At 28.3% G+C, this 22391-nt stretch overlaps 1 protein-coding gene across 1 annotated transcript in view; it reads right to left on the reverse strand.

The window, feature by feature from the left end:
* LOC147065687 (uncharacterized) overlaps nt 1-20132 on the reverse strand; it is a 44205-nt gene extending 24073 nt beyond the window's left edge. The window contains exons 1-2 of the mRNA XM_085956650.1: nt 20070-20132; nt 19605-19734 (exon numbers count right to left, since the gene is read on the reverse strand). Coding sequence (XP_085812776.1) covers nt 19605-19638 — 34 coding nt within the window. The 5' untranslated portion in view covers nt 19639-19734; nt 20070-20132. The remainder of the gene's footprint in view (nt 1-19604; nt 19735-20069) is intronic.
* Nucleotides 20133-22391: the final 2259 nt, after the last annotated feature.

Here is a 22391-nt window from a genome sequence, read left to right on the forward strand (position 1 = left end):
CCGAGGATGACCCACTGATACAAGATCAACTCAACTTTGGTCCCTAGTTCTTCACTACCATAACATACATCCACCAAACTTAACTATTAACCAAGTTTGGAGGTAGATGAGGTAGTGGGTTTATTTATCGTTACAATAATACAATACCAAGATGACAGCGTGAGATTATAATCGCGGGTAATGAACTGAGAGACTTTATTCGAGTGGAATGATAGTTGTCTATGTCGAGTGAAAAACTCGTGACAATAATAGTGTATCGCGTGATAGACTCGATGAGTGAGTGAGGATTTGTGGATTGTCCTTCCAATTTATACAAATGCAGTATATATATTACAAGTTATATTATCGCAATTAACAAATTATAACAGACCCTCCTCATCTAGTTATGATTTAAGAAATGCTGACTATTATTATCGCTCTATTATTTTGTTTTGACAACAAAATATACATATTAAAGTGTGTCACTCATTTAATTCTGGGTGATATGATTGCTATACAGGTTTTCATAGGCATCTCTCCGCTTGTTTAGTACCCCTTGTATTACACTTAATCGTAATATGCTATTTTATTTTAGTGTATTATATTTTCAACTGCTTTTATTTTAATAACTATCATATTATGTATTCTCATTTGTATGTAAATTTTAATAATATAATTATAAAGTTCACGTACCATATAATATAAAACCGGCTTGTTTTAATTATAGTTTGAAAAGACAAATTTGGCATCAATGAAAGTGGCGCATCTACCTTCATTATGCCGTATCCACATTGGGAAAAAGTTGCTGGCAACCTCATTAAATTTCACGACAATTATCATAATTTATGTGACCATCAAATATTTTAATCGAAATTTAATGAGGTTGCCAGCAACTTGTTGCCAATGTGAACACCGCTTTAGATAACATATTTCAATTGTTCGGTCATATTTTTAGTATAGATTCAAACTCCTAGATAAAGTGGTGATCACTAGTGGCATTAGAGAAAAGACGTCAAACAGGTATACATCTTTTAGATACAATAGTATTATCAAGAAAACTAGACTGGCAATGGTTGAAGCAACTAAATCAGTGCAGATATATGGAAATTATTATAAATATAAATGTGGCTGTCATCGGATTCCCAAATCTTATTTATAATATTATTTATTAAATATTTATTTTCACGTAAAATCAATCAGTATCTATTTATAATATTATGGTTTTGTAATGTTATGAGACTGCGGATCTGTAATTTGATAAAATTACAAATAAATGTTACGTATTTCATCATAATTTCAAAATATTATTTCATAGTGTACATATGTATAAATACCGGGTGAGAATTGATTGGACATCTCACTCTATTTTCGTGAAATACATATCTCACCGAATTGCCGTTATGCCTATTAATTATATTGCATCGATTGTACCCTTGTAGTTATTTGAATCAGTTAATAAATTCTCGCCTCCTCCATAAACATGAACTAACAAGTACTACCTACCGTCTTTCATCTGCAATACCTATCAGAATACCACCTGTATAAAAGAAAACAACACTTATACTAACACAAAAGATAGGAGCATATGAAGCTAATATTATAAAATGATTACACTATGATAATATAATAAAATGATTTGTTGTTCAATGTACAATTCATTTTAAGTCCTTGAAATGTTTTGTCCATTAATATCTTAGATCCGTCTCTATATTGATTTATATTGAGATATGAATACCGGATCTTTGTATGTAATATTTTATAGTCATGCTGAGCGATATACTAGCTGCTCTTTACATACATATATAATAAAGAATTGACGTGATAATTATTGACTTCATAAAGTAAGAGAATGTGAATCGATCAGACTTGTTGTAATTAAATTATAGAAAATACAATGTACCTACGTGTGTGCATGATGTATTAATTTTATTGATAACCATCAACATGTTGCTTTTATTTATTATTCGATTACAATAATTAATTGCTATTTTAAATCTTTTGTTTTCATATTTAATTATATTTAGACTAGACATATTGTTTTTTTTACCATGTCCGATCTTAACAGCGTCATATTATGAGTCTCCACCGAGTAGAGGTTTGTATTAACATATTTTGTTTTTACGAGAAATATCGTCACTGTATAGACCAATTATTGCCGTAACCTTTTCAACTCACTTTTTACCAAAGTGACATTTTGATGGTAATGGATTAATTGCATACTAGTACATGAACTGGCCAAGTATCATAAATCCCAAAAAAATATTTGATATCAAACTTATTCAAAACTATTTTTTAAGCCATTTGTAACTTGTCAAAAAATATTCCAGCAAAATGCTGTAACCGTCTCTAAACGTAAGCCACAGGGTAAGTACAGAGTAAACCACTCAATTTGTAATAAAATAATATATATATAAAATAATAAATGTTACATATTATATAAAATAATAAGTAAATCCAATGTCAATGCCAACTTCCTAAACAATTTTATATTTGAGGGTTACGCTACTATTATGTTCTTACGCTACTACTCTGACTCGTACACAAATTGAAAAATAATATGTGTACTTGCCATACCCAAGAGTCAAACCTGAGACTCACGACGTTATAAGCCAATGCTTAGACCGCATGGCTATCGTGTGTGTATGAATATTGGTAATAGTATGGGTATATTGTTATGTACATACAAAAAATCAAAAACCTCTATTTATATCAGAGTTTCAGTTTTTTTAACCGCCTTATGAAAATCCCCATAATAGTCGGTCATAAATTATACATTGAAAATTAAATTTGAAAACAAACTAATAAAAATGTGATGTTTATTCATACACAAGCATTACGTATCACCATTTGAATACATAAAATTACCTATACTATACAAAAACTCTACTGAAAAGATATACAATTTCGGAAATCGTGTAATCTTCTTTTGTCTCTCAGTACCCCTTGAGATTGGTAACAACCCCAAAGGGAGCATTAACTCATTATGTGTATACCTGATATCCCGATAGACTTTAAAGTTAATATTTTTTCAAACAATTTGACTTTTGGTTTATTGGAAGAATATTTCAGTAGTTGCATGGTAATAATAATAGTACTTATAATATTTTTTTTATATTTCTTTGGTTTTACATTGAATTTCAAGTAAATCTCAAGTGTCTGAAAAATAGAACAAATTCGTAATTATGATATCCAAAAAAATAAACAGATGGACTTTTTAATGCATCAATAAAAATATTAGTAGCCCACGTACATTAAAAATTGCTTTCCATCCATTATAATCACAAATTACCAAAAAAAATCTCACTTACCAACTGTTTCAAGACAAGATAAGTAATCGTTTCAAGGCCAAAGTCAAATTAACTTTTAATGCAATAAAGTAAATTAAAATCGTCATGGCGAAACTTTAATCTCATGATGAAATTTCATTTTTCATCAGAATGTCTGATCTTGAACGAAATTTGTGATGTATGTTGATAAAACGTCAGTATTATATCAAACTTTTTAAGAAATTCACTGTATTGAGTAACATACTTTTCTTAAGGGAATATCATTATTTTTAGCATTCTACTTTAGAAGTAACAAAATCTCAAAACTCAAACATACAAATCAACGAAAAATCAACGTTTTATTATTAATATTTTTGAAAACACCTCTGTGAGGCCATGATCGACAGGCCACTCATATAAATTTTGCGAGTTATCTCGCCCAACTTTAAACTAAAATTACTAGCCACTGTCGATTGATTTGCATAATCTAAAACAATATATACATAGTTATATCTGTTTAAATAATTATGAATTACTAAGCCACAAATTATCGGTATTAATGCAATTGTAGTAAGTGCTTTGCTCTATATTCAACGTGTGTCGTTAAAAATCAGCGGCCTGTCAGATACTACCATAGCAATATCATAAGGCATAGAAAAAGTTGCAATAAATGTACCTAATAACATCCTATAATATCTTTACAGTCATATTATTAACTATGTATCATAAACTCTAAATAAATATATTGATTCTTATAATATTTAGTTTTACAGTTTTCCATTTGAGTTTGAATAATTCAATTAGGATTATTTCAAAGTTCTTCTCATTTGTAAAACATCCCTTATTATTAGACTCGACGCAATTTTTAAAAATCTATAATAAAACCGAAATAAATTATCGTATAATCACAAAAGAAATATTACAACTTTATTAAACAGGATGGGCGCTGGACAAATATGATAATCCAGTAGTAACCGCAGGTAAAGGTAAGAGTTTGGTTAGGAATTAGAATAGAAATAGGAAATAGGAACTGAACTATTGGAAGGAGCTTGTAAATACATATTATATTCAGTAGTAGATTGAAACAGACTAATGATTATGACAAAAATGAAAGTCACCGTTGCATCGTATCGATTTAATACGTTAATAAATTATATTTTACGTACACCCGATAATTTAATTTGGTCAAAGCTACATACCAATTTAACTTATACAGTTATACAGGTGGGAAAACTACTGATAGAAATCACACTGTTCTATCAGTCGTTTTTGTAGTCGAAAATCAAAACTACATATCTGAGTCGTCATTGCGTATTTGATGAACTACGCCAAGGAGATGGAATACTATCATATATTATAGACAAATCTATTAGCTACTTTATTCTGATAGTCAGTGGCGGCTCTAGCATCTTTTAGTAAGTGGGGTCAGATGGCGTGAAATATCTAATAAGTACCTACCTAATCAATATTATTCAAAGCGTAAAAACATATCTTTTTTAGCTATTACTTCATCGTCATATGCCTCCTGAGTTCGAAAGAATCTTATTGCTACAAGAAAAACAAAATAGTCTTTTCAAGGATACACTTGCCGTCAACCATGTTTTTTGGTAAACTGTTCGGAGGTTAATGCTTTTTTTGTTTTGATTAGTTCATACACAATAACTAAATCTGTTGGTGACTGGTTGGTGAGGTCCTAATCGTTTCACTTCTAGTTTGTCTTCAAATGTCAATGCACTGAACTTATATTTCAATAAATGAACCACCTCATTCATCATAATACCTAATATTATTTATCAAAATTATTTAACTAACGTGAAATTCATCTATCCACAACTAGTACATTACAATTATTAATATTTAGGTAGGTAGGTAATACAAATTAATATTGATTTAATTAACTGAAATAGCACATACCTACTCTTTTTTATTATCATTCAAGAAAATATTATAAATTATTATAATATGTATTAACAAATATATTTTAAAAATTAAGGAGATAGATGACATATTTGATCACTTACTGGCAAACTAAACTAAACCGATGGGTCATGGGATATGAATTTACAGCCGACCGACAACGACCGACAAGTATAACATAATATATTATAAACTCACACTTATGCAAGACCAGGTATTTACTACAGTGTCCCCGGTCCAGCATCGGTACATGCGGATAAAATGTGCATAGCACGTGCAAAACGGCCTACAGATGTACGCATTGTTCAGCTTCCTTATGAATTTTGAGAATAACATTGCTTTGATTTTAAAGGGACCACCGAATTTCGACCCCAGAAGTATCGTTGTATTGTACTATCAGCTACTATGTAGGTAGAGCCAAAACTTACATAGAGCATTAGGGATGGGCCAAGAAACAAGAATCAAGGATGGGCAAACAGTACAAATAAAATATTATATAATTAATTAATTTATACAAAATCAATTTATTATGGTAGGAACGTATAACATGAATATTCAATTGAATATTGACTATATAATGATGAGGGGACCGGGGTCTGTCCCCTAGGTACCCAAAGGAAGAGCCGCCCCTGCTGATAGTATCATATTCTATTACGTTTTCAAAACTATAACCTACGTGGATGGCCAAGAAATAATTGACCGACCAGAAATGTATCCTTTTAGAACCTGACATGCGAAGCAAACATCTCGTAAAATAGCAAATACATGAGACCACAAAAATTTACGGCGATTAAATGGCACGGCCCAGGACTGATAGCATGACGGCATAGAATATACCGGACTGGAGACGATGACTTTAGAAGGCTAGGGCCCACCCTTAGTTGTTGCACCACGTGTGATCTGTAATGTGGTTCTTATAGTCAAATACTATTTTTTCTTCAAAGATCCTCTAACAACAATACAGGTAATTTATCTAATATTTAACACATAATATAAAATGGTAGTTTAATTATTAGTAAAATACATGCTCGATGTGCAGTGGGTTTGAATCTCATAATATGTATTCAAGGGCTTTTCTAGTGTATATGTTTCTGGGAGTAATTTTTGCAAGTTCTTTATATTTAATGAGTAATGTTAAAGGTTTAAATTGTTGTGTTTTTTTCAGTCTTAAATAAAACAATATTTAATTGACCATATTATAACATATCGATGATTTATAACATTTTATATGGTGTATCGTATAATTGTACTTAGATATTTTAATACTATAATTTCAAGGTAAATCTTATAAAAAATGCGTTAACAACGACTAAATTAATAAAACAATTTATTTTTCTCAACATAATAAACTGATTTCTACGTCCCACTGAAAAATTGAGTAGTTATTTAATTTTCATTGTACGTCAGCAATGCTTGCAAATTGATATATTCTCCCAGAATATTAATCGCACGATAAAGTGCCTATAATAAAAGTGTTGTGCTGTGTTGAAATCTCTGTTAAATAACATGTAAGCAACAATTGATAGTAAATTAACATGGAAAAAGTCTTGTAAAAATTCCCAAACAAAGGTTCATTGTGGTAGTTGGGAATTATTGTCATAATGGCTTCCTAATATTTGTTTGTTAATAATTATTATTAAGAGAATGTATTTTTTTCTTATCGAACGTGGGAAGTTAAGCAGTTCGTGTGTAATTAATGGACTATAAAAAAACTTATGGGTATTGGAGTATGAGTTTCTAAACAAATAACTCTATTAGTTTGCTAAGATTTTCATTAAATTTACTCATATCAGAGATTTGAGCAATTAATTACTTTTGTTAATAAACAGTATTTCAAATTTTAATTTTAATCTAGGAAACTACTTAATTTATTATCTTTTAATTTAAATACTTCCCAAACTTATTGTATAATAGGTATATGATATAGATTTTATATTTAAACTGACGATAATGAGGCCTTCAATCTTATAGACAATCTGGTTACTGAAGTTTTGATTTTTAAACTGTATTTAGTGATTAAATTAATATATTTTTAATAAATTTGGTAGTAATTACAAAGTAGTTTATAAATTATCATTAAATCAATTCTGATTCATTCATATTCATGTTTTAATAAACCAAAACACATAATTACATAAACCTCTAGAAAGGAAATATAATAAAAATAATTATTAAAATGATCGAGTGGCTTTCGAACACACAACAATCGTGTGTCGAGTGAGTACTTTAACATTTTAACCTACTAACTATAACTGTTACCTTAATTTGGTCATATACTTGAGTTGGTAGCTTAACTGGAAAGTCAATCAGTCGCTTGCGATAAATATTAATTCCAATCCTACTTGATCCAAGATTTTAACAATATTTCTAAGAATTTTCTTAATTATGACTATTTCAATGAAAAATTTTACACTCTTAAATGCTGAAAATGTTTACTGAAATATTATTAATTTCACGATATTTGTGAAATTTTTATCAACAGCTCATATTTATAATTGATTATTTTATATTCTGATTACGAAAACATAAATTTCAAAAAATATATAAATAATGGAGTTCTTCTACGTAACCGTGAGTTCAATTAATTAACAATCAATTTGATCTTAGTTGCTTCTTAAGTCTCTTACATAAATGTTTAATTGGATTTTAACGCTCGTATAAAATGATACATAGCTCATTAAAATATCCTTCTAAGAAAATAGTAAATTTACAAATTTAATTGAATTACTAAATAATCATATATACAAGATATTTAGTCATAGGATTAAATATTATATATGTTGTTTATTTATTTCATTACGTAAACAATAATTTTATTTCCTCTAACCTGAACCACTTAAATAATTACCTATTAAACCTTTCAAGCAATGTAATATGTAAATTTATTAAAACTTTCTATTACATTTGAATCATTATTAGTTTCAATCAGAAGAAGCAAGCTTCAACATTAATATTTATTATGATTTATACCGCAAGATGAATAGTATTAAGTGTTATGAAGACAAATTAATTTACTTTCTTTTGGACGTTGCGTTATAGATATTTATTCATTTTTTATTTTATATGATATTATTAATTTGATTTAAATAATCGTTTCTTGAGAAGTGTTGAGAGGTATTGACGTACAATTTTTGGCATAATTTTGACAGAGATCGGATCGGCAACTTTCAAAGCTTCTGAAACTTTTATTATTAACCATTAATTGCCTGATAACAAAATAAATAATTGCACGAATCTTAGGGCAATATGAAAAAAAATACTATTATTTCACCCACATGCGTCTTGTAGAGAAATATAAGTAAATATATTATTCAGCTATCAACAAACCCTTAAATTACCATCAAAACGAGTCTAGAAAAACCGGGAAATTACCTTTTAAGCCAAATTTCTCCCATATCCGTCAATATTTTAATAATAATTCGTAATCCCAACGTAGTCATCAGTGAAAAAGAAAATAAAATTAAGTTTCATTCCTAACGACAAACAAAATGCTCATGGTATTTTAACAATTATTAAATAAACTTTCATCTATATTTTTGTTACTTTCAAAAACATCTCTTTTTATATTGTGTAATAAAAATATACCTAGTATTTAATTGACCAGAATACATGGTTTTAATTAAAGTCAAAACAAACCCTCCGATGTACTCCTTTCAATATCAACAAGCAGAATTCATTTTTTTAAGCCAGAGTCGTTTATAATATTATGTTTTATGTTATATAAAAGAATATGACCTGTATGAATGTACCTGTTTTATTTATAGTTAAAGTAAATAATAATCTATGACAATATATTTTAGGTAGCCATTGAATAATAAAGACTTTTTAACAGTTTACTTAGACGAATCAATCCATAATTATGTTCAATAATTTTGTTGGTATTATAAATATATAATTTTGTTTCACGAACTTACATACATAGTATTAAATTCTAAAACACAAGTAGTATCAACACATTATTGTTGAATGCACATTAAAGAATATAATCTGTTTATAACGATACATTTAGTTATGCTCAAGAGTAGGTAATACATATGTACAACAAGTATGTAATAACTTAATAAGCTGAAAAAAACTCAAGATTTATTTGTATGTATTTACTTATTTTGTACCAACGGTAGAGTAGTGAGAGAATATCTTCCTCTCAAGCCGTGTCATTTGGGAATGGGTGAAAAGAATAGTATAGTATAGAGCAAATTATTTCACTGATTGTAAACTCAAATCCTTCAAAACCGTAAAAGATATTCTGTAATCTGTATTAATGCATCTTATTTATGACGAAACAACGTAGTAATTAAATTTAAAAAATATCTATCTTTCAGTGTAATGGTGATTCTGCCTTCGGCAGCACAATTAGTGATATGTTTTTAATAAGTTTGCGTTGGAAATCATAATGACATCTACATATTATTTCAGATGTTCAAGTGTACAGTTTATTCGGGATTAGCTCGCAAAGATAACTCAAATTATTATTTTTTCCCCTTAAAATGGCAAATGTATTCTTAAACATTGGAGACAAAAATAATGTAATACCTACTAATTAATTGTTACTGTGATTTGAATAATATGCTCTTTTAAGTCGTATAATAGTGCCATTATAATAATATATGATTATTAATGGTCAACATTAAAGGAGCAGTCCAAAAACTATGAGTAGTGCAACATTGTACAAAAAGATGCATGTTGGATATAACTCGTAAATACCATAAAATAAATTAATAAACGGACGTGATAGAGGTTGCTAAGTGGATGCAATAGTAATGAGCCAGACATATCACTCAACTCGAATAAGTCGAATCAATGGTCACTAAGCAATTATTGGGCCGCTCAGCAAAGCTATTGTATACAAACGATGGCTATCGACAGTAGTTTACCATATTTATCTATTCAGAGGTTAATTATTACACTAAGTTAACTGTCTAAACTGTTAAAAAGTGCTATATTTTTATAGCCCCTCTCTAGGCTGTGTTAACTTTTAGAGCGAGATATACAGTTTTTACAGTTAAGACGGCTAATATATTGTACAACATTATGTAACCTCTTTTATTTTAATAATAATTATTATAAATTAACCGCCTTGTGTATAAAATAGCTATGCTGACCGCCTCTGCGTCAACAAGTTGTCATTTTGGCTACCAGGGACCGAAAGAGCGATATAAGTCAGAAGAGGCCTTCATTCATCAGTAATTCGATCCCAGTTCATGATGATAATATAATTTATTAGTATATTTAAGAGATAATATTGTGTATCTACATAAAAAACAGCGCGTATTTTTTGTTCCTTTCAAATAAAAATATATTATACTATATTATAAAAGTGTCTGTTTATTCATGCGGTATTTTTTTGTATGATGTATATTCACATCACAATATAACAAGTAATTTTCCGTCCATGAACTTGTATAACTGGTAAATTATAAATAATACTAGCTAAGATGCAATCATGCATGTATAAATAAGCAAAAAAAGAAACTATCCAAGTAAAGATTTTCCAGCAATCTGTCAATGAGTATCAACTGCCAGCAGTGTTACGAGTGGCTAATGACTAGAAAAAATATATCAAGATGTGTAAAAAAATCACTTTCGCTTAGTATTAAAACTAGTGTCGTATTACAGCCATGCCAATAAACTGTGTAATACAGGTTTTAGTCGGTTGATTTAGTTTTGCTCGGACAGAGTCGTTTTATTACAGCATTTTTCTTGATAAAAATGAAACCTGTCGTTGATCGTGGAAATTCTTGTTAAATTAACACGATTTACGGAAACTGCCTGATATGAATAATAAATAAAAAAAATATATTGATTGACTGCATTGATTTATGTGTGAATGGTCAAAATAAAATTTTGCAATCCAATTTAACTTTATTATAAAATATAACTTTACTTTTAACGTTTTTTATACTTAATTACCAATATAATAAATAGTAGTGTTTGATCATGTCTCTAATAATTGTTGAATGAAAATACTCATTTTAATACAAGTATGTTATTTTAATGAATCTAATAAGCAAGACATTTTAATCTTTAAATGTTTTATAGTATTCCACAGCAATCAATCTGATCAATTCAGATGTTTGTGTTCCAGTATCTTCGGGAACTATTTGCATATATGCATATGAAAAATAAATACCTTACAAATAATATTACTGTTTTTATACTAAATTAATAGTATTTTAAAATAATATTATTAATTAGTAAAATAATTGCCCAGATATTTCTTATCGATTAAACATATTAATGGCCGGGTGGTTACGCGTCAGGCTTATGATGTCACAGTTACTAGATTTGAATACAGTGTCTGGTAAAAAGTTCACGTATTGTTTTTCAATGTGTGGTTGAACCCATAGTATAGATTTGATAAATTTGGTTAAGAACCATTTCTCTTAAATCAAAAATCTTTTAATACAACCTTCAATCTATGAAGGTCTATATTAACTTTTTAGAATTCAATATTCTAAAAGACAACTATTGATTTAGATAGTTGCTTTAATATTAAGTGATAATACACATGATTCAATACAAAATAAAGTCCGTAGGTAAATCAAATTTAATCTACTTTTTTTTCGACCATGCCCGATCCTAATAAGATCATAAGGGCCTCCACAGAGTAGAGGTTTGTATTAACAGATTTTGTTTTTTTTACGAGAAATGGATGTCAGCCACTTGCTCAACCTATTAGGTCCATACCCTGACACAAACACAAATTGAAAAACAGCATGTGTACTTGCCAGATCCAGAATTCGAATCTGAGATCCACGGCGTGATAGTGCAACGCTTAAACCGCGCGGCCACCGTGGGTGCAATCTACTTTTATTATCCCAAAAAATATTTAGAGCCTGAAGATAATAAAAACTAAAATGTTGCTAAAAACGATTCCTAAGGAATAGCATAAAACTATCATTGATTAAAAGTTATATTCAAGTAGCCTAAATGAATAGTATTAAAGGATACAAGAATATATGTCTCATTCTCTGTCATTATAAACACTGTAAACCCATATACTTTGCATTATAATGTGAATCTTATGAAGCTTCCATTTCTTATTAAAGAGACACATTTTACTTTTCATATAAAAGTAGCTAAATACCACCAAAAAGGATAATAATTTAAAAATGTAGAATTAATTTTCCTTAAAAGGTGTTGGAAGCATCATTTTATCGATGGACTATCACTTTGTAGGCTGTACCATAAATTATTCAATGGCCGTAATAGTAATTAGATAATATATTCTCTTAACGTTTTAACTGTCACTGATTGGTATTATACGACGAATTCTAACCATTTCACTAAGAAAGTCGGTAGAAAATCGTCTTATCTAAATCAATTTTCACCGACCGTTTTATGGTCGTACATTTCGCGCATATAAATTCTCAGGCTAATAGAATAATAAATAAGAACTACACTATTTTAGCATGTTTTAATGGGTAGATGCATACATACTTTATTAAGATGTTAATCTATCGTTGTTTTCATTACAATATATAAAGTTTTCGATAACAATAATTAAATGTCACTAAAGAAATATCTGAAGAAATTTTTGACTAATTAGCCTATACTTTTCTTAATGATACCTACGTAACATATTAGAATAAATGCATTTTTATTGAATATTCTTAATTTGAAAAATATTATCTCGAATGTCACCCAATATTAATGGAATGTGAAATAAAACCTCAGTGTTGTAAATAAATTTTGTATAATATATTATATGTTTCCTGCCCGAATTGTGATGATAACAATTTGAAGTCACATTCGATAAAAGTATTAATTTTAAGATACATACAAAACTATCTTTCAAATCCATTATAATAGAGTTCTATCACGTAAATCCTATTTCAATTATCTCTTTTTCTTTTTTTCGAATATGGATGTTTCTGCTATATCCTAAATCCTCTAAATGAATTTATAACAATGTATCATAAATCTGAAATTTTAAACTCTTAATTAAGACTTTAATATTAATTATATTTTTATACACAAATATTTCACGTTAATTCTTACATTTGATTCTACGGTATTTGATCCTACGGTATTTGCCGCTCTTTGACAGTTAAGTAGGCAACTTAGACGATTCTTGTCAACTCTAACTTGATATAGATCATATATTAGATTGGGGCAGGTGTAACAAACTGGACTTGAATATTGAGAAATGCAATATTTTATTGTTTACCAAAACCTCAGGAATATTTTTTTTTCTAGTATTCAATGCATGGCAGAGATCTCTCACAAATACCATCTTTAAGGGATCTTGGCATTACGTTTGACAGTAAACTAACGTATAGTGGTCATATGAATACATTAATAACGTGAATACGTAACCAAAGAGTATTATAATACTACATATTCTCAAATATAATATGTACTTTGAATACAATAATATACAGATGTTAACTTGTTGAAACTAGTAAATAGAGAAATGACTGTTTTCAAGTTGTTTTATTTCCCGGTAATAAAGCTTCCACAATTCTTGTCCTGTCAAATGATACTACCTTTTGATGAGAAAAACCTGTTATAAGCTCAGTGACAGCTTGCATCTAAACAATTACTTGCATTATCATTGTATACTACGTCAATACTACTTAAGGTCAATGCCATTAACGCTCGTTCAAGATATTGTATCATAGAATCGTGTTAATAATTACGAAGATCAATTAAAAAATCAATGTTGAATGAAATCTTTCGCAGGTTGTATTCAGTACCAATTTTATTAATAGGAGAAACGTTGATTTCGATTTCTATCGGTTTGTTATTTATTACTCTGATTATTTGTCTATTAAAAATACAGTTAAACATAAATGAAAATATATAAATTTGGAATCGTTTGCTAACATCACCAATCCATTACATAAATGAAACCTCGTATCTCTATGTATTTATAGTTACTTCTCAAGAAGAATAGCATAGTAACTACACTTAATAATATCTACTAATTCTAGTATCGTTATGTTATTGTTTACTCTATCAGTGGATCTATTCCATACACAAGGCGGCTATTAACGGTAGTTCATCAAATTTATGTATTGAGATATTTTAATTGTTACAATAAGTTAGCCGTCTAAACTATCAAAACTGTCTATCTTGCTCTTAAAATTAACATAGCTAAAGCCGCGTTGACACGGTCCAAGTACGATCCAAGTAGACTTGGATAGGAATAATTAGTATGAAGACGTCTCATCCAAGTGACAGCTTCATAGTATGTATTCCTATCCAAGTGCATTCGTATGTGACATCTTCATACTAATTATTCCTATCCAAGCTACTTGGACCGCGTCCTACTCATCCAAGTTAACTTGGATAGGAATAAATAGTATGGAGCTGTCACTTGGATAGGAATAAATAGTATGAAGCTGTCACTTGGATGAGACATCTGCATACTAATTATTTCTATCAAAATCTACTTGGATCGTACTTGGACCGTGTCAACGCGGCTTAAGAGAGGTGCCGTTAAAATATAGCATTTTTTGACAGTTCAGACGGTTAACTTATTGTAACGATTAACCGCATAAATACATAACTATGATAAACCACTCATGATAGCCGCCTTGTAAATAGAATAGATGCGCAGGACACTTTCCATTTAATTACTGTATAATGTTTATAAGCTCAATATATATATATATATATATATATATATATATATATATATATATATATATTATATTATATAAGTAATTATAAAATATTTATTGAGTGTTCAATACGTTCACCAATTTGAAAAAAATCCAGTATATCCGTAATTTTAGTTCACGTATAATGTCTTGTGATAACTCACGCACTATGAAATAAAATAATGTTTTTAAGACGTATATTGACAATCGAATGCTTATAATATCATTAAAAAAAACAATACTTAAATGGTAATGGATTTTAACTTAAGAATCTAATTTTTTTTTTGAGTAAACCAAAAGCAGAAAATTATTTGCCTAGATTAAGCAATAATACAAAGAAGTGGATGCATTTTTGGGTAGATAATCTGTTTAGTGCTTACACCAAAGTATAGAGCGACAATATACCAGACGGATATAATAATATATTCAATGATGTCTAATCTTCGTTAAGATAATGGGACACAAAGATTTAAAAAAAGCAGTTACCTAGCCATACATTATTTTACTTGTTGCAATATTGGCATATTATTTATAGATATGATTTTATAGTACCTACCTACTCAAATAAAGTCGAGAAAGTATCCAGCTACAATCTATACTTTATAGCTTTTTTTTATTTTAAATTAAACTCTATATCACGTTATGAATTTAATAAACCATCGTTTATTGATTTATGAATAACACTTACCGTGGATTTATTTTTAAGAGATTATTTTTAATTTAATCGTTTACAGAAGTGGTAGATTCTGAATCTCTAAATATATTGACTTGAATGCATTAATTAAATTTAACAAGTAATAATTTGAAATCGAATTTATATTGGAATTATATGACCCATGTGACTATACAGTGAAAATAATTAATGTTTTTCAATAATATCAAACTTTAATAGGTATATTCTCATAATAAAAAATCAATCATAGTAATAAGTAAATTAAATGTTATACCTATTATTACGATAGCAACGTAAAGAAAAGTTTACTTTACTAATGATATAATATAAACTCTTAGAGCAGGTAAAATATATTATAAACCGTATCTAAAAGAATACTTTGATTAGTGTAGGTATCACTAAGTTAAAGATCGTGTTAAATCTAAAACAATGATTCTCATTATATAAAATTGATATTGTGATAAATGAGAATTCATTTTTCTCATTGCATCAGTATTAACATAACATAATATAAGGTTATATTGTGAAATGTTTACTAAATTTTCAATTCATCACTCACATCAGACGTATTCCTAAACAAATTAAATATATAAATAAAACTCTAGCAAGCTGTGAAACAGCAATTGTTTTAAGATGTGTGAAACTCATTGAAAAAACTTTTTAATGAGTTTATTTTAAGTTTATATGTAATAATATTATGTAGGTGTTTAGACCTTGATACCTGTCCACCAAGTGTTTATTCATACATTGTTTTTTTAAGCAGTTTTACTGGGCCACATTCTTCGACATTGAGGAAACAAAATATATTTAAATACTCTCAATAATAATTAGTAGTATGTGTCATACTTATTTTCACGTGTGTCTGACGTGTTATAAAGATGAAAACTATACAAATATAATATTAAAGTAAAATTTATAGTACGGTTGAATATTGAATGATTTGTATATAATATTAAAAAAATGAACTAGCAATCAGCATTGATTGTAAATAAAATAAACTGGAGCTCTGTTAAAAATAATTTTGAATTTAAACGTCATACATGAATATAATCATAATGAAATAATCGAATAACCCCGTCAAAAAGAATTGTTATTACGCAGTACTTAACAAAATTCGTGATGACTATTATTATATTATATTATGTATCTCGAAAGTATTTAATGAATGGCGTCAAAACGAATATTATTCATTCAATGATACTTAAATTGTCGCCAAAGTGGAACTAAAAATGGTAATGTAGGTTTCGGCATGGTTAAAAATAATTAAACTATGTTTTTGTTTATGTATATTTCGACACTCTGCCGCTATACAAGTGAATGAAATACATAATTTCAGAACTTTTGTGAGGAATATACGAGTAACCTGTAACGGTTAGTCTGTGAAAATAGTAATATTTACAAGTGAATTTATTCAGTTGATAGGGCTGATGCACATAGACAATACATACAATCCTTTGGTAATAGCTGTACGAGTAAATAGTATTATGAGACTTTAATAGGTATGTAATAGGCAATTAAACAATTCAGTTAGAATGGTTATATTATTCGAAGATTATTTAACATGGAGAATATTAATTTCCACATAACCGACATTTAAAAAAAAGATACGTTAAAAATATTTATTGAACCCATTGTCCCATATGACCAAGATCCAATTACAAGTGAATATTGCAAACAAAAACATGTGAATTTGAACCATTCATAGATTTAGATCCCTTGACCCACAGATCAAAAGCCAAGCATGTTAGCCTCTGCTTCATAGTGAGAACGCTGTGATACTAAGTTTCTCATTACAACTGGAAGCTTACAATATAGTATTATGAAATATATTTCCTTGGACGAGTCGTAAAATTCTAGATTCTAAAAACGTGTAACTGAGGTTTGAATCCCATGTCTGGTAAATTTACATATTTTTCTTCAATACGTGTATGGATTAAGATTGATGATTTAACATTATGAGAGAATGACTAAATTAACTATATAAGTTAAAAATACCTCAATACCCACTAAAAAAAATCACATTTGAAAAAAATACGATGCTCGACAGGAACCTGTATATCCACTGGTATCGCGCCAATATGCTTTAACCAATTAAGCTACTAGCCTCATACCTAATTACGATAATTTAAATTAGTGTAACCTACATAAAATGCTTATCAAATTGCGTTATTATTGACATCGGTATGTTCAATATATGGAATGTTACATTCTCAAATATTGTGAATTCTTCGTTGAATAAAATAAATGGTTTACTAAAATAGCTGTTTAAAATAGAGCCAATATGATTGATATAATTCATTTTAAATATACGTATTTCTATTCTGACACATATTAACAAGGATTTAAATGGACAGTGAAAAATATCTATAACGGTATCAGTTTTATAATCATATTGGCCAATGAACTATCCATTTTTTTTCAAATTAAATACTTGATTAACATTATAAGTAGTAACATTGGTAATAATATTTTATAAAACATCCCATTAAAAAATATATTAAAATTTCCGCTGACTCATATAGATCTAGGACCCGCGATTGATTCCTGCCAGTGTTTTAGTTTTTAATTTATTTATTTAGTGTTAACTGATCAACCAGACATATATCTATGCTTTTATATTGTAAAAGTATCTTTAATGGACTTTTTTGAAATTTTATTATTAACCTATAACTCAATTCATTCTTTGATTTTTTTGTATTAAGCTTAAACACACATATTCATTATGAAAATATGTAGCGGTTTCAAGAGAAAAAACATCTCCGTTATATCCATAAACAAGACATTCGTACGAATCTCTAAAATTATCTCCAAAGAGTTCTATGGACATAGTTAAAAAAAACAATAATTTGGAAAGGCTCATCGTTAAATAAAATATCGGGGATCAACGCGGTATACCAAGTGAATGACGTTACGGGTTTACTCAATGCCTTCAGCTATGCGGACAGTAGAATCCAGAACAGATACAAATTCGATTCTTAACAGTAAAAAATACGACAACTAAATTAATTAAAATAATATATTCCAGATTCAAACCCTTTATTCATGGAACAAAGTACTAGCAATTCAGTTTATCTGCCACAGTATAACCTGAATTTTATATTTATTATAAGTAAATGTAAATAACTTTATTCGTGCCTGATTGGAGGAATAAAAGTTAGCTAATCGCCTATTCTATTGGATCCTTGAACTAGACCAAACGCACATTGAATAAAACTCATGCATTGATTGACTAGAATTGGAATTGAACCCACGAATTCGTATGTATACAAAGATGGCTACTTTACCAACTCGGTCAATATGGGTATTATTATAGAGGGTGTGAGTCAGTGTTGTTGAATAACTTTCACTCGAAGCCTTGTAAGCAATATGAGGCATTATTAAATGCAGTAGTTTATTTTTATCGCCCAAAATGATAATTTTATTTGTTATGATATGTTAAGAAATAAACATGAATTGTGAATATTATTTTTACTATATTTTGAAAATAAAATAAGTTTGGTTTTGTTTGTGATTATTGATTTACGCCATTGATATATTTGAAACAATATTATATACTAAATAAACCATATTGAACCTGCTATTATGTAAATCAAGAATAGTTGTCAAATTATTACCAGTTATTATCAATCATAATTTTTTTGTATGAAAAGTTTTCATATAATTATCGTTCATAAGTACCTACATAAAGAAAGTTGTTAAATTTATGAAAACAGTAAGTTTTTGGAGCATCTACATCACACCTGTTCTACCAAGATAATCATCAATAACAATAATCACTTTGAAACAGTTTCACCATTAACGATTTCTTTTTCATATACGAAAATATTTTTTTGAGTATATATTTTTTGCTAAACTGAAGTAAATGTCAGTTATAATTTCATTTCACAGAACGGGTATCACTTTTTATTGGGGCAATACAATTAATTTATTGAACACACTTTTAAAATAAGACAATATTTTTAACCAATGCATGTACATTAAAAAATATTTTAATGGAAGCTTGTTTTTTTTAAAATAATATAATACATACCTAGTTAATCTTTTCAATTCTAGTTTATAAAACGTGATATATGTATAATACATAATGTACAGTTTAAATAGATTAACTATTAACAATACACTAAAGCAACCATTAACACTTAAATTATCGAAATAACTCACCATTTAGCACTAAAGCCCACACAATAATCTTCATGATGAATGATTTATGTTTCGAAGTTAAAAATAAATTGATTCACTTGCTATAACACTAATCTCCAGGTTACAGGAATCAACTTTTTAACTTGAAGAACTGTAACAAATAAACAAAATATTAGATATTTTGTATACTAATATCACTATAACTACCTAATAAGTAATATTTTATTTCTAACTTATCAAGTATTTTTACAAAAAAAAAACAAGTTTAGCAGTTTTATGAGAAAGTTTTCTTATTAAATAAAATAAGTAAGTAAAAAGTTAAATATTACTTTACAAATAATTTAATTGTTAAGATTTTTTCCGTTATAATGTAAGTTGAATGATTTTACTTTCTAGTAAAATATCTCTTTTTTATAGAATTTATTGTTGTTTTGTATATTTAAAAGTAAAGAATGCTAAAATTTAAAGAAAGATGAGTAAATTTACATTAGATGTAAAAAAAAATATGCTGATTTTCGTTGTTTTGCCGGCTAAATCCGGACAGTGTATGCCATTCCCCCCACCTGGCAGAGGCTTTTAAGGCTATGCCCCGCGAGGCGCCCCCTCTATGCAAAGCCAGAGAAAGGGGCACCGTACAAGACGCGGAGATCACCGACTCCTACATGCAGCATGCGCGGATGCTAAGACTGCAGGAAGCCGAGACCCTTGCGTGATGACGGAATTTAAAAATTCCGCCAAAAAATATTACAAACCAAAATAAAATAGATTAAAAATTATTTAGGATGAATATCTGATGCAGTTGATAAATATTATAATACGATGATTAAAATCTACGATAGCCGTCAGGATTCTAATATCGTGGGTCCCGGGTTCGAACCCCGGGTCTGGCATATTCACATTTTGTTTATCAATATGTGTTTCAGGTCAGAGTTTGGACTTGATAGGATGAGTGAGGCTAACATCCATTTCTCAGGGGAAAAAAAGTGTTATTACAACTTCCACTCTGTGGAGGTACATTTATAATCTTAGGATAGAACATGGGTAAAAAAAATAAGTAAGGTCATAATATTATATAATATCAAGCATCAATGACTGGTGAATACATTGTCATTATCAAGCCCTATTTGAATAAATATCGAAGAATTTTTTAAGTACTTTACTAAGTGACTTAAGTATATCATATTCATTAATAGGTGCATTTATATGCGGTTTCTTCAGAGTTTTATGTTTTAAAAAAATAACTATAATTGCAATTATGAATCCAATATAACACTATTAATGCAAGTATGTTTAACTGATGGTTTAAAATATTATTATTTCACCATTTTAGACAACCAAAATGCAAACTGGCAACAAAACTATGTGTCTCTTTTTTATTTATTTCATAATATGAACACACATTACAAACGGATTTCATGAATATAGTATTATGTACTGATAGATAACAATATTAACATAAACGTAGTAAGTAACACGATAATCAAAAATAGTATCTAATTTATTATATATACCTACAATATATTGGTATAAGGTACCTACCTATAACCGAAATAGTTATCAACTAAAACATAAAATTTGCGCAATTAATTATGAATTATAATTAAAATCTTTCAAGCTGCTATCTCAATTAACAACATTTATCTTATTAAAATACTGGTGATTATTTCAACCTGTTTCTTAGAATATTTACTAGGTAAAATAGATACTTACATAAAAACTTAATCATTATGTTTTGATGTATCATTATAAAAACTAATGCTCACATAAATTATATTGATATATTTAGATAACTGCATGATAACATAATATTCAATGCTTTGAATAATTTTGTTTTAAATATTTTAGATATAGTGTATTTATAATATGTATGAATAAATATTATAATACTGACTCAGCAAACCAACACAATCATATATTATTTACATTATTAAATTTGTGATATTATAACTATCTTGTATATTATTATCAATCTTTTTATAACATATATGTTAATATTTAATCTAAATTATTACTCATTCACAACATTAATAATACTTTATGATAGAGTTCATCAAATATACAATGGCGTTTGAGGAAGGTCACGAGAATTTCAAAATTACCTAACACCAACCGACTTGTAGAATGGATTTTACTTTTAAATATGTAACCACCGCCCTGCTACGCTTTCAATAATGTACATATATGAAATAAATCACATACTTGTATGTATTTTGTACTTACACATCATGACATAACTATTATTTTTTTAAATTTAGATATCTATATTATTTAAATAAATTATTTTCCGCGATTGGTTGACCATTTTTCTGTTATAACAAAAAATGCCCTTGGATATTTTATCCTCCTACACCTATTCACTTATTTAAATGTCATGTAACACTTTAAGAAAACGTCTGTCTAAAATAATATTCATTTTTGTATTTTACTCGTATATTATTTTCAGACAAAACAACGTTATGAAATATTATATATTTATACACTGAACACATAAAAACTCATTCAATATAATATTATATAAAAAATGTAATATTTAATAAGAATAGTCTAAATAAATAAATAGATCTTCGTAGATAAAAGATTAATGAGAATATACAAAAGTATATGTCGTCTCTGGTCTCTGGCAGAACACACTAACTGGAGAATACTAGTTTTGAGTAATTTGACTTTGAAGTTGTTAAAAAGTTTGAAATAATGATATATCATGTGAGTTTATTAAGTAATCGTAAAAAGAATGACTTTAAAATAAAGACTGTTTATTTATTAAGAAGGTTTTCAGACGGTAAAGTTTGAAATAAGGAACATTTTGGG

This window comes from Rhyacophila brunnea, unplaced genomic scaffold (genome assembly GCF_057557595.1).
Source record: "Rhyacophila brunnea isolate RB1 unplaced genomic scaffold, BYU_Rbru_1.0 scaffold_6, whole genome shotgun sequence".
Taxonomy (NCBI): domain Eukaryota; kingdom Metazoa; phylum Arthropoda; class Insecta; order Trichoptera; family Rhyacophilidae; genus Rhyacophila; species Rhyacophila brunnea.